This window comes from Cydia pomonella, chromosome 13 (genome assembly GCF_033807575.1).
Source record: "Cydia pomonella isolate Wapato2018A chromosome 13, ilCydPomo1, whole genome shotgun sequence".
NCBI lineage: Eukaryota > Metazoa > Arthropoda > Insecta > Lepidoptera > Tortricidae > Cydia > Cydia pomonella.
Genome location: NC_084715.1, coordinates 120,409 through 135,348, shown reverse-complemented (window position 1 = coordinate 135,348; position 14,940 = coordinate 120,409). Strand labels below are relative to the sequence as shown.

At 41.8% G+C, this 14,940-nt stretch overlaps 1 protein-coding gene across 2 annotated transcripts; it reads left to right on the top strand.

The window, feature by feature from the left end:
* Positions 1-2,078: 2,078 nt before the first annotated feature.
* LOC133523942 (probable ATP-dependent RNA helicase DDX56) lies at positions 2,079-14,940 on the top strand. 2 transcript variants are annotated; one of them, XM_061859661.1, is made up of 10 exons: positions 2,079-2,332; positions 2,438-2,662; positions 4,717-4,979; positions 10,599-10,859; positions 11,505-11,700; positions 12,562-12,711; positions 12,807-12,904; positions 13,210-13,351; positions 14,038-14,271; positions 14,737-14,940. In XM_061859661.1, exons 1-10 carry the CDS (start codon positions 2,273-2,275, stop codon positions 14,809-14,811), a joined length of 1,704 nt encoding a protein of 567 aa, XP_061715645.1. In that variant the 5' UTR covers positions 2,079-2,272; the 3' UTR covers positions 14,812-14,940. The 2 variants fall into 2 exon arrangements, 1 of the variants encoding a protein (XP_061715645.1); XR_009800300.1 differs by lacking the exon at positions 14,737-14,940 and having other exon boundaries at positions 13,210-13,798; positions 14,038-14,174.

Genomic DNA, 14,940 nt, shown 5'->3' with positions numbered 1-14,940 from the left:
CAGAACAATTTCACTGTTTCTATAACGGACACAACGTCGGTCGATGTATATGTCTATGTATGTATATATGTCCCCACATACGTCTTAGTGACAGTAAAATAGAAAGATCCCCGCAATTTGCGAATTTCGGTTTTCGCGGTAGGCCCCCTGGCTCTGCCTCCAACCCGTCGCCGGTGGAGTTGATGCGCGTCAGGGTCATTCTCCCTCTTCTGAAGGAGGCCATCGCTTGCAACGTCTGCTTCCAGTATTGCCTGAAGGGTATCCCGTTGAAGCCCCCATGCAGAACATTCCTCGAAAAGCGCCCATACCTCCTAGTGAGTATTATATTCTTTGGCCTGTACACTTTGACTTTCATACCATATCATAAGAAATCTGTAAGCTGGATAATGAATGAACCAATACTTGACATTTTGATTCTGTGCTACCATAATCATAAATAATCCATTGTTTTATAATAAATCTTATTGAAGTGAAATGATTAAATGATCTGTAAAGCTTAACTGAATTAGAGATTGTTTTCATTTTCCTCTTAAAAATAATACCATTGTATATTTTTTTCATAAATAATTTATTAATAGAATACCATATGACATATGAATTTCAATCTGTCACTTTGACAGCATAGCAGTGACAAATCTATGGAAGGTGGAGGTAAGGAATGGAATCTCCATATACCAAAAAGTGTCATCAAAAAACCTTAAATAGGTGGCGCTACAATACCTAGAATACTTGAAAAAAAAATCAAATCATAGGCAGCTCACTTCACTCCGTCCTTGTAAGGTCTAGGTTCTTAGCTACTCTAGCTCAACTCTGGAGAAATTTGGAACTATTATTTATAGCTGACAACTGGACCTCTACGAAATCTCCATGTACCAAAAAGTGTCAACAAAAAACCTTAAATAGAGTACTCGACCAAAAAATTCAAATCATAGACAGCGCAATTCACTCCGTCAATAACGCCTAGGTTCTTAGCTACTCTAGCGCTACTCTGGAAAGATTTGGAACTATTATTTATAGCTGACAAGTGGACACTTTTGCAACAGGGGGCCTACCGCAAAAATCGAAATTACTCAAATTGCGGGGATCTTTCTCTTTTCCTCTTATCATCATTCGCTTGCCCTTATCCCATTCATTTGGGGTCGGCGCAGCATGTCTTTTCCTTCCATATCTTTCTGTCACCCGTCATCTCATCGTTCACTCGCGTTCGTTTCATGTCATCTCTCACACAATCCATCCACCGTTTCCTAGGTTTTCCTCTGCCGTTCCATCCCTCCACATTCATTCGTAATACCTTTCTCGTCACATGACTTTCATCCCTCCGCATCACGCTAGGCGATTCGCTCTTACTTTTTCTATTATGGGTGCAACTTTCAGACTTCCTCTTATATACTCATTCCTTATCCTATCCATTCTTGTAACACCACACATCCATCTTAACATTCTCATTTCCGCTACATGCAATCGCTTTTCATCCGTCACTTTTAGGGCCCAACACTCTGATCCATACATGACGACAGGTCTTATAATGGTTTTATAAATTTTACCCTTCAGTCGGAGGGGCATCCGGGCGTCACAAATTGTTCCCGTGACCTGTCGCCATTTCATCCATCCTGTGCTAATCCGGTTTTTCACGTCACGGTCAATATCGCCATCGCACTGCACGAGCGAACCGAGGTACTTAATTAGAGTGACAGAGAAAAATGCCTTCGATTTTCGCGGTAATAGCCCAGGGGGCCTACCGAGAAAATCGAAATTCGCAAATTGCGGGGATCTTTCTCTTTTACTCTCACTACGACGTCATTAGAGTGACAGAGAAAAATGCCCGCAATTGACGAACTTCGATTTTCGCGGTAGGCCTCCAGTTCTACTATAAGAGATTTCACTCCTTTAATCCACACTCCATAGGGCAAATGTTAAATTGTATATCTATGGGTAAATCAATTTGGAGAGGGAGGGCGCTAGCCACGGGAACGCGTTGCCATGTTGCCATACTTGCCATTAGGTTGCCATGTGCTGTCATTCTTATTCCTTACCCTTACACGCGCATGTGCTTTTATTCAATCAATTACGTTTCCACGTTCTTTATGTTCGCGACGTTCGCGTGGCTCTCTCATTTTAATGGCGGAGCGTGATTTTACAGTGTCGGTAGATTCAAATTTACTATTCCTCAATCAATCGGTTGATTATTGTTGTTTTTGAGTTGTAGTTTGCCATATTTTTACAAATTTAGCTATTATATCGTGCATTTTAACGCATTTTTTCAAGAATTAACATGGGTGAAGAAAAGAAGGTTATGTTTCATGAAATGGAGCTGGACGACAGAATAATTAAGGTAAAACCACGATATTATTTTGTTTAAGTTACAAAGAAACAAGAAGTTGAATATTTTAGTCATTTGTGAGATGGATTATTGAAAATATGCAAACTTATCTTTTAGGCTATAGCGCAGTTAGCGTGGTCAGAACCGACCTTGATTCAAGAAACCGCGATACCCCTGTTGTTGGAAGGAAAAGACGTCCTAATGCGTGCTCGGACGGGCTCTGGAAAGACGGCAGCCTTCACCATTCCTGTTATACAGAAGATCTTGCATCTTAATAATACCAGTAAACATCAGTGCATCCGGGCTTTGATTTTGTCACCTAGCAAGGAGCTTTGCGGGCAGGTGAGTTATTCTATATTTGATTAAAATATGGTACCTATACATATTTTGTGCGCTCGTGCACTATTATCGGTGATTTAATTACATAACCACTAATTTTGATATAGGAGATAAGAACAACTAGTTTCTGCCCGCGACTTCGTCTGCGTGCGATAATGATGATGAAAATAAATAAAAAATAAAAATTATTTAATTTCAAATTCCTCAGATCCATAGATTTTTAGTTACAAGACACTTAAAAAAAACATGTAAAAAAACTAGCCTATGGGCCTTAAAACTATCTCCATACCAAATTTCATCTAAATTTGTTCAACGGTTTAAGTATGAAGGGATAACAGACAGACACAGAGTTACTTTCGCATTTATAATATTGGTAGGTATTGTTACTTATAAAGTGCGTGTGTGTGTTTTGACGACTGGTCTGGCCTAGTGGGTAGTGAGCCTGCCTATGAAGCCGATGGTCCCGGGTTCAAATCCTGGTAAGGGCATTTATTCGTGTTATGAGCATGGATATTTGTTCCTCAGTCATGGGTGTTTTCTATGTATTTAAGTATTTATAAATATTTATATATTATATATATCGTTGTCTAAGTACCCTCAATACAAGCCTTATTGAGCTTACTGTGGCACTTAGTCAATTTGTGTAATAATGTCCTATAATGTTTATTTATTTATTTAAGTGTGATGCTTGGTCATTTCTACAATTGGTCACTTGTAAAGTTATTATCTCTAAGGAACTAGCTAAAACTTTCGTTTTGAACACAATAGATTGGTTAAAGTGGCATTGCTTTGTAATCTATTGTTCGGTAACCAACTCAGGTATTTAACCAACAGGTAGGAAGCCAGGTAAGAGCCTCGTAAAATATAGTATGAATTATCTCAGATGTTTTTTTGGCCTTACATCCTAAGCTGTTAAACAAAATGCATTGTGTCTTTTGTACACTGCAGTGGCTACCTAATTTCTCATTAATTGAGAAGGATCAAGCAAGATTAAAAGGCAATTTCAGCATTCTACTTATGTGGTTCAACTTCATGTAACAGCATTGGAAGATAACCTGTTTGGGTAACTACTAATTTGATCAATGTTTATATCAATTTTTATAATTAGCAACACCGACTTAAACCAAATCGAGTTTAGGTTTAACATTACATTACTTCAATGGACGCAAATAAAATGTAGAAAACGTCTGGGCATCTGTATTTAGCATTTGTTAATTTCATTAATTGGTTATTGGCTTAATAAAGGTAAGGCAGGAGGTGCAGTAGGTTGGCATACTGGTGCATTTTACATGCACTTCTCATTTGTAAAACAACTGTTAGTGATCTAACAACATCAATCTTAACTCCATGGTGATTATTAAAGTATTTAATTAAGCTGATTTTTAATTTCAGCTTGCTTAACATCATGAACAGAGGGGATTTTATAAGCATGGGTGAGTGTCTGAACTTTGATATTTATTTTATTAATTAGGTTTCTATCTTTTATTTGCGTTCATTGTTAAGAATGTTAACATTAACTTTAGATTAAAACAACCACACAACAGAGCTTAAATATCCTTAAAGTTATTTAGATATTAAAGTTTCAATTACTGTTAAACGGGTAAATTATTATTTGGTTCATCCTTTACATAATCTTGGGACGGGCATTTGGAAGGCGTGCGTGGGGCCAAAGCCAATGCAGAGGTCTCTTGTAAAAAAGACAATTATTAACTCTAAAAAGTGATGTGACGCCAAACGACGATTATTATTATGTAATTATAGGCGAGCAGCTATTTAGATGATGAGCCTAAGTCACACAGTGTCCAGTATTATACAGTTCAATGTTAGTTGTATCAAATCACTAAGTAACAAAAAGTAAAGTAATAGTAATTACTAGTATTTCTCATTTTAAATATTTAACGGCTGCATTCTTTAATAATTAGCTAGGTCCTCACATAGCGAGCATACGCGCGAGGCAATTTTCTCACGCACAAAACGGCCAGTGTATACGTGCCTCAGACCAGTGTGTCATTCAGAAATTTTCCCAATTTTTAACAGCAACAACAATTTTATTTCAGATTGCATCAGTGATAGCAGACTTGACCCTCAAATGTGCGCGAGAAGTGCGCTGTATAGACATCTCAGCCAACGGAGACATGCAGACACAGAAGGCACTGCTCTCTGACAAGCCCGACATAGTTGTAGCAACCCCATCAAAAGCCTTGGCACACCTGAAGGCCGGCAACATGCGGCTGAAGGAGGACCTGGCGATGTTGGTGGTGGACGAGGCAGACCTGGTGTTTTCCTTCGGTTATGAAGACGAGATTAAGGAGTTGTTGGGGTAAATATGGTACACAGCTTTTTTTACACTTAAAACATATTTTATCTGAGCTCATGTGTTCCTAACATGTTATTTTTAGTGTGTTTGATCTGTGTTTAGTTATTTCAGATTTTTATGTGTCGTGGAATATATGCTCTTGTGTTATTTCATTAAATTTCAGCTGGCTTATATTTATAATGGTTATGTTTACTAATACAGCAGGAATATTCGAAAACCCTTAGGCAAATTAACAATTTAGTGTTCTATTTAGAGACACTCCACACTAGCGTCTAATATGCGTCTAGTCAGTGCTACGGGAAATGTTGTCCCTGCGCAGTTGCGCCGACGTGCCGTCGAACATCAGCCGTAGAGTTGACTAGATACTGCTAGTGTGGGGCCTCTCTTGGACATAGGGTAGGCACCACATGAATCACAAGGAAGAAGAACAGCCTTTCATGTGGGGCCACCTTATACTTGCGGTTGCAGCTCGCAACTATAAGGTATCTCCTAACATGCGGGGTCTCCACCCTGCTCTGCAAAGGTATGCTGCTAAAGTACTGACTTTTTTACTTATAATTTTTATCATTAACTTGTCAATTTTACTTTAGAAATCAGTGCATGCACGAATAAAACAAGAAGGGCAACATTATATAATATCGCATTTCTCAATATTTAGCGCCATCTATTAAAAGAAAGCCGAGTTATGTTGGCCAGAGGTATAAGCGCCTAACAAAATAAATGGAAACTAAGACTTGCCACCTTATGCCATCCGACAATAACCTGAATATTGAAGGAACACTGTCAGGTTTTGTTTTATTCGCCCATGACCACACTGTACTGTTAACCTGGATGGGATTCATTTTCAGTGCTGGCTATGGCTACTTAAGTATGAGCTGCAACAGAATGTTAAATGATTGCTTGAGAGGCCAGAAGTGCCCTATGGTATTTCACTGGGAGACACCATATACATGCGATTGTTATTTTCCCATGAATATGGTTTTTCCCCCAGTGCGATACCTTTAAGCATTCGCCAGAAGAAATAGCCAGGATATGGGATTTTTTGCAAAAAGTTCATCATCAGCCCAAAATGCTTTCATGCGCTTACTTTTCCTTCATTTGTCATTCTCTCATTGAATGGTACTGTATCTGCAACTTATTTCACGCAACAATATTTTATAATGATGACGAAAAAATGCAAACTTAAATTTTCCTAGAAGGACATCTACTTCATGTACTTACTGTTCATGAAAAGTTCGATAAGTGGATTATTCTGCGCGGGACACCTTTTAAATGAGAGTGCAGTTTTCCCACTTAAAAGGCTTCTCGCTACAGTGCAATCCCATAACTCTATGATGGCGGTAAGCAGTCTACATTAGATTTTTCGCTAGAAGACATTTTAGATGCAACTGAGGTTGGCTGAAGGTCTTTACAGATGGCGCCAGCACAGGTTCCTCTTATCAATCCTTCAAATAGTATCAAATTCTTGTATTTTTTTTAATAGTGTGATCTAGCATCTAGAGTCTAGATGCTAGCCTTTTAAACCGAGTTCCATAGATACAGGGACAACCTATGCGGGTGACGTCTCTAAAAATGTTTGACAATGGCCATCATTCCCATTGACACATCTGGATTCCCTCACGCTGGTAGAGAACAACTGGTCATGAAGTCTGGATTTTTCACTGCGGGACACCTTTTAAATGCGACTTCTTTAGTCCCATTGAAAAGGTTTCTCGCCATTGCGACATCCCAAAATGCTACGCTGCTGTGACTTATATATTCTTAGTCCTTCAATCGCAACAACAACATGTATCTTTTACATTTCAGCTATAAACAGGGTTGTCATATGATGGTATATCTTGACAAAACTCATACTCATAATCTTTGTTGCATATCACATTGTATCTTAACCTATTACATAGAACTGTATACAACATGACACCCTGTACTCCCTGTAGGGCACAGCAAACAGTTTATTCAAGAGGAGATCGAGTTTTTTGTACAAGATATTATATAATTATTATTTATTGTATAGGTACTTTGTTAATTGCAATTATCCACTCACATGCTTCATATTTTTCAGTGACTTCTAAAAAATAAAAAAATAAAATAAGAGTGACAGCTGGTAACTACAGTTACCAAAAGCAAGTGAGTGATTGGTCGTTTAATAAAAGCATTTAATGAATAATAAGCTTTTGAATAATAAGCTTTTTAACGAGGCGATCTTTTAGTTTTTTAAAGTCTTTTTTTCAATTCTGGACATTTCAACATAAATGTTAATTATATCTACTACTCGTTCATGATAACTATCTTTATGAATATTAGATACAGGTCATATCAGTTGTCAAACTGCCTGCCTGCTTATTAAATAATAATAATAAAATGACCAGTGGGCTACGAGCCCCTTAATTCGCCACCGTATGCTGGAGCTACAACATAACCGTCCCTTTCCTCTGTCGAACTCCAAGCTCTTAGCTAGCTTCCAGCGTTAGTTGAGTCCCCCCACAATCCTGACCAAGGACCAAAAATCCTGACATGTCAGGAGAAATCCTGACGTATGGCAACCCCAGCTATAAATAGTTTATTGGCAGCTACCAGGTCTATGGTGTTCGCTGGTGTCTTTGAAGCAACGGATCCATTCTTCGTAGAGCGTATTCTGTTTATCATCGGTTCAGAAGAAGCGACTGGCCCATTTTGGAAATGTGGATTTTTCATTGCGGGAAATCTTTTAACTGAGAATTCTATTTTTCCCATTTAAAAGGCTTCTCGCCAATGCGATTTCCTGTTCTGCCACGTCGGTTGCTGTCGCCTTCATCGAAAAAACATGGATTTTTCATCGCGGGAAATCTTTTAACTGAGAGTTCTATTTTTCCCATGTAAAAGACTTCTCGCCACTGCGATTTTCCGTTTTGCCACGTTGGTTGCCGTCGCCTTCATCGGAAAAACATGGATTTTTCGTTGCGGGAATCCTTATAACTGAGATTTCTATTTTCCCATTTATAAGGCTTCTCACCAATGCGATATCCAAAATGCTACGTTGGTGTTCTTCATCGGGAAAGGGATTTTTCAATGCGGCAATCTTTTTAACTGAGACTTGATTTTTCCCATTTAAAAGGCTTGTCACCATTGCGGATATCCTTTAGCACTGCATTGGTCAAAGACATTGGTAAAGCAGATTATTTTACCCTTTCAAATAAACTTCTAATTGTCCATTTATGTTTGCTTCATCCTAGTTCGCAGGTAGAGATAAAAGAGTGGATATTTCATTGGGGGAACCTTTTAACTGGGAATTTATATATATCCCACTTAAAAGGCTTCTCACCACTGCGATATCCCGAACATCGCTGCTAAGTGTTTAATATGCCTAAATTGGAGACTAAAGCTGCTGGGATACCTTTTAAATAAACTTAATTCCAAATTTTTGTTTGTGTTATCCTAGCAGCGCAGGTAGAGATGGAAATGGGAGAATGGATATTTCACTCGGGGAACCTTTTAATTGAGAATAATATAAATCCCACTTAAAAGGCTATGGTGAAAAGCCTTCCCTGCGATATCCCGAACACCCTGTGCTAAGTGTGTGATATGCCTAAATTGGAGACTAAAGCTGCTGGGAGTCCTTCAAATAAACTTCTATTTCCCCATTTTGGTTTCCGTCATCATTGAGTGCAGGTAAAGATGGAATGGATATTTCATTGGGGGAACCTTTTAACTGAGAATATATATATCCCACTTAAAAGGCTTCTCACCACTGCGATATCCCGAACGCCGCAGCTAAGTGCATCGTAATATCCCCAAGTTGAAGAACAGCTGCTCGGGGCACCGGGAGCGATGGACTCGTACTCGGGGATACCTTTCAGCTGCGAAATCCTTCTCTCCCATTTGAAAGGTTTCTCGCCACAGAGTGAGTCCTGTAACTGCGGTAGAAGCCAGGCCTTCGAACTTATAACGCCTTTTACCGGGCAATATTTACATAAGAACTGTAAATATGTTATCAAAATGTTTTTTTTTTTTAGTTTGATTTAATATGCTGTTAAGATGTCGCCTCTAGTCAATGTAGTATACGAAAGACTGGTTTCTCCCTGCGAAATGTAACCAATATGTTATTTATAATCTTTTTAGGAATTAAAATGAACGAGTAACAAATTCTGGAACGTTTGAAATCAAAACAAACCACTGGGCGCCACTGTAAGACTGCATGATTTTTACATTCGCTGAATTGTAGTTATGAAGCTGGTAAAGCCGTCGATATGAGTCCTGCACTGGGAGGCACCATGGTCCTGCGGTTGTCTATATCCACGCAGGAGTATGGTTTCTCCCCCGGTGCGGAGGCTCGAAAGAAGAAAGATAAGGGCTTAAGGAGCAGTTCTGGGGGAACGGCCAAGCAAAAGCTTACAGGAGGAACCAGTTTCGTGTTGCTTGATGTTCTTATACTAGAACGATGAGTCGATGAGTACTTTCCGGTGCCAAAGCGTTCCGTAATGGGTCTATAAGGGCAAGAATTGTGACAACCATAAATGCACTTGGGTGAAGCATGGCTCCTACGATCGCCAGTAGCGCATGAGCTTCAATACATGTCGTCCACTTTGCGAGCTTTGACGCCGAAAGTAGTGTCCTAATTCTTGTACAAAATCCTTGTCGACTGTCACTGTTTCGTGTATGTTGTTATTCTTACCTTATTACCGATTGTTGTTTATTTTCAGGCTCGTGATATTCTTTACTAAAATTCTCGTTTTTCACTTGTGACCCTTTTTTGGTGCATACAATATTAGAGTATTTCTTTACATGAATACCTGTAAATTTGCATATTTTTCATACTTCATAATCATTTATTTGCACATAAAAAGGGTTTACATAAAAGGTGTTACTAAAGTTACATGTCCTAGCCTTTTTAGCCGTTTTTGTCAGCACGCAAATGGGTCCTTATAATACATCAAATTTGTACTACATCCTGTTCCTTGTGTGGTGTATTGGTGTACCTACTAGTGTTGTAGTATATCCCTTTATTCCTTTGACAAAGTTTGTACTGTATGACTTGATCATTATGACTTATTCATGGTATTTTTTTACTTGATTATATTTTCGTTTATATGTTTTAACCTATTTTGTGTTTCGTATTATCATTTTGGGTGTATCCAAATTTTTGATTGTTTAATGTCAAATGTGTGTCCTTTGTTTGTTTTATATATTGTATTAACCACCATGTTCTGTGTTTGCTGTACATTTTAACGGTATATTTATTTGAATTTGTGTTGCCTACTTTGTTTTAATCCTTTACATTTTTTAATGTACTTTTTTGTATTACTTATTTGAAATTATGTGTATTTTTATTTGTAAATATCATCTTTTCATTGTGTTTATATTTCATGTGACATGTTAACAGAATTTTATATGATTTACAGCATATATAACACATACTAACTGTTTTATTTTATTTACAAGGTATCATTAATATAAATGTAATCCGCTATTGCCCGCCGCTAGAGGACAATTCCAATGCATTTGTCTCAAAAACGTCACATTCGGACACAAAATGTGATACTAACTTTAATTCAAACATCGAAATTAACTTTTAAACGGTGGGCAACAGTTTGTTATTGTTTCGCTAATATCTACATATTCAAGCAGCAGCTTAATCATCCACAGACACCTGCCAAAGATCTACCAAGCCGTGCTGGCCTCGGCCACGCTCTCCGACGACGTGCTGAGCCTCAAGAAGATCGTGCTCCACAACCCCGTGACCCTCAAGCTGGAGGAGCCGGAGCTGGCCGCCGGGGCTAAGCTGCAGCACTACCACGTGCACGCCGAGGAGGATGACAAGGCGGCCATATTGTATGCGCTGCTTAAGCTTAATTTGATTAGGGGGAAGAGTATAATCTTTGTGAGGACTGTGGATAGGTGTTATAAGTAAGTATATTTTGTATTTTTTTTTTTACAATTTGTTGCTTTAATGTGCCTACTTGCTAAACTAATGGATTGTTTTATTAGACCTTTCTCCTCGGTTCTATAAGTGGTGACGTGCTAACTATGCCGCCATTGAACCACTTTACGTTTCTGGGATAAAAACTATTTTAATTCAAAAGTACCTATTGGTTAAATATGTTCAGCCGTTTTTACGTGATTAAAGAACAAATAGTTTTTAGGGTTCCGTAGTCAACTAGGAACCCATATAATTTCGCCATGTTTGGTCTGTCCGTCCATTTGTCCATCCGCGACTTTGCTCGGTGGTCGGTTAGTGCTGGAAAGCTGCTATTTGACATGGATATACAAATCAATCACGCCGACAAAATGGTAGAATTAAATTAGGTTTATTTATTTTATTTTAGGTTTTTGAGTTGTCGCAGTCTTTCCTTCTTAGTACAAACAAAGAGGTACAAAGCGCCGCGAAGGTACTCCCTTTTGCTGACTGGACATGATACTTTACTAATAGCCCACGTTTCAGGCAGACTACACTGAGCATGGCCTGATACGCTCGTGGCCGGTTTTATTGTATATTTGTTATAGTAGGTATTCATCAAAAATACGTCGTCTAACAATACATTACCATTATAGGCTCAAACTATACCTAGAGCAGTTCAAGATCGGCTCCTGCGTGCTGAACTCCGAGCTGCCGGCCGCCGTGCGCTGTCTGTCCGTGGACCAGTTCAACCGCGGCCGGTACCAGATCATCGTGGCCTCGGACGAAAAGGCCTTGGAGAAACCTGATGGAGGCATACTGCCACTTGAAGAAAGAAAGACCAAGAAAAAGGTAGGTTAGGTTGATCCCGCCTTAAAGACGTTAAGAGCTAAAGAAGGCCGATGATGGCATCCTCAATACTAGAAGAGAGGAAGACTAAGAAGGTAGGTCACGTGTGGGCCAGTTCAGCGGCGGCCGGTACCCGAACATAGTCGCCTCTGATGAGAAGGCTTAGAGAAACCGAATCGAAGCATAGGTACTACCACTTGAGGAGACGAACACCAAGAAGTACACATGTACTTTGATCTTTTGTTACTCACTTCTCTAGGCTCAAACTATACTGCTCTAGAGCAGTTCAAGATCGGCTGCTGCGTGCTGGACTCCGAGCTGCCAACCTCCATACGCTGCCGCTCTGTCGCCCAGTTTGATCGTGGCCGAAACCAGGTCATCGTGGCTTCAGACGAAAAAAGCCTTAGAGAAACCTGATGGGGGCATACTGCTACTTGAAGAGAGGAAACCAAGAAGGTACACTTCTGCTTACTGTTGGCATTATGAGCTGTAGACGTTGCAAATCCTCAAGGCTTCGTCATTTTGAATACAGAAAAAAAAATGATTCAATATAAAAATCCCAACATAGAACAGCCGGGCAGATAAGTATACGAACACATTTTTGCCCAAGCTAAAACAGAGACGCTTCTCGTTTGCTCGGTCATATCATACGACTGATTCTTTGGTACCGTTACCATGTCCTGACTTCCTGAGGTAGTGAGGGTTTGCGATAACGGCATGGCCTAGACTGCTGCTCGGCGAGGCCCACTGCTCGCAAACACAAATCCGGTTCAGAGCTTCAGAGTAAAATACGTTTAATATGAAAAACCCATATAATGATGGTGTTTAAATGAAACTAGATTTAAGGTAAAGGTTTGTTTGCAGCAAGCATCCAAGCGCCGCCGCGACAAGGAGTCGGGCGTGTCCCGCGGCATCGACTTCCAGCACGTGGCCAACGTCATCAACTTCGACTGCCCGCCGGACGCCGCCTCCTACGTGCACCGCGCGGGCCGCACGGCGCGCGGCGCCCACCAGGTGAGTGCTCGCGCCATCGTACGAGGGAGGAAATCCTCTAGCCAGTTTAGCATGATTCCTATTGGTATTGAAACATTTAAACAATCTATTGGCAGGGCTCAGTGCTGTCCTTCGTGTCGATCCGCGAGAAGCCGCTCATGGAGGCGGTGGAGGAACACCTCGCTGCCGGTGTTAAAGGAAAGAAAGTTCTACAGTGAGTCAACTCGCTCATATTATTTCATAATTCTGTCTTATATAATTCAAATTCAATTTACACGAACAAAATTATAAATACATTCTATATTAACCATTTGCTTTGATCGCTAAAGACGTCAACTGACGCGCGCGGCTACAGCCTTATATGAAACTTCGTGCATTCCGACAAGGTTGAGGATAACGCGCTGCGCACTATAGACGTTGCGTTCATAGGGACACCAGTTTCCAAGGGCGTTTAGAATGTCCATATACATTTTCGGTCTTATCTGAATGGACAGTAAGCTAACCGGAGACACGTTGCAGGAAGTACGAGTTCGCGCTGGAGGAGGTGGAGGGGTTCCGCTACCGCTCGCGCGACGCGTGGCGCGCCGTCACGCGCATCGCCGTGCGCGAGGCGCGCCTCAAGGAGATCAAGCAGGAACTGCTCAACTGCAAGAAGCTGCAGGTGAGGTGCCGGTTCAGTTCCCGCCGGAGGAGGTGGAGGGGTTCCGCTACCGCTCGCGCGACGCGTGGCGCGCCGTCACGCGCATCGCCGTGCGCGAGGCGCGCCTCAAGGAGATCAAGCAGGAACTGCTCAACTGCAAGAAGCTGCAGGTGAGGTGCCGGTTCAGTTCCCGCCGGAGGAGGTGGAGGGGTTCCGCTACCGCTCGCGCGACGCGTGGCGCGCCGTCACGCGCATCGCCGTGCGCGAGGCGCGCCTCAAGGAGATCAAGCAGGAACTGCTCAACTGCAAGAAGCTGCAGGTGAGGTGCCGGTTCAGTTCCCGCCGGAGGAGGTGGAGGGGTTCCGCTACCGCTCGCGCGACGCGTGGCGCGCCGTCACGCGCATCGCCGTGCGCGAGGCGCGCCTCAAGGAGATCAAGCAGGAACTGCTCAACTGCAAGAAGCTGCAGGTGAGGTGCCGGTTCAGTTCCCGCCGGAGGAGGTGGAGAGGTTCTGCTACCGCTCGCGCGACGCGTGGCGTCGGTTTAGATTTTTACAATTATAGTGAATAATTTTCGCTACAATTCACAGGATGACATTTAAAGCATCATAATCAAGTTGATGAATGACTAATCTTCTCTCTGAGTCTCCATCCTCTTCCCCGTCCGCGAGCAAGCGCGAGGCGGGTAGTGACGTGTGGCTGCCGCAGGGCTACTTCGCGGACAACCCGGGCGAGCTGGCGGCGCTGCGGCGCGACCGCGCGCTGCACACGGTGCGCGCGCAGCCGCAGCTGGCGCACGTGCCCGACTACCTGCTGCCCGCCGCGCTGCGCGCCGCGCCCGACGCCGAGCCCGGCGCGGCCGACCCGGCCGCCGCACCCGCCCCCACCCCCGCCAAGAAGAAGAGGACCAACTTTGGGAGCGCCAAGAGGCTCAAGCACCAAGTGAGTGAAGCGCCCACTTGCACCATCCCACTAACACTAACCCGGAGTTAACCCGGTGTCAATTGTACTGGTAACCATGGTGACTTCAGGTTTAACCGGTCAACCTCCGGGTTAGTGGAATGGTCCAAGTGGGCCTTATGGTTTTGGGTGGAAGTCTACCGGGATTGAATAAAAGAAAACATTTTATTTCGCAAAACACAAAACAATACATTTGTTTTCACTCTGACGATGACAGACTAATCAGAAACGTTTCCCGCTTGTGGCGTTCGACTTAAAACATGTTTGCATTCTATGAATGTTATTTTCCAATATTACAATAATTATCAGTATCATCTTTTTAGCGTTATTCACCATGAATAATAGTAGATAGAGCACGGCACGTTTTTTTTCCGTACGGAACAAAATTCAAAAACGGATCTATAAAACTATTCACTTACATTTATTAACCTAAATTGTTGTTTCCAGGCACGCCAAAGTAACCCCCTCCGCAGCTTCGCCGTCAAGAACATAACGAAAACGCCTGCCCCCGGCGACACGTAACATCTATATTTACTATATTGTAACATGTAAGAATACTTGTAAAAATAAGTCTGCCGCAGTACGGGACGCCGTTCTGTATTTTTCCGAACTAAATATTTGTTTGATGATGATTAAATGCGTTAAGTTTCA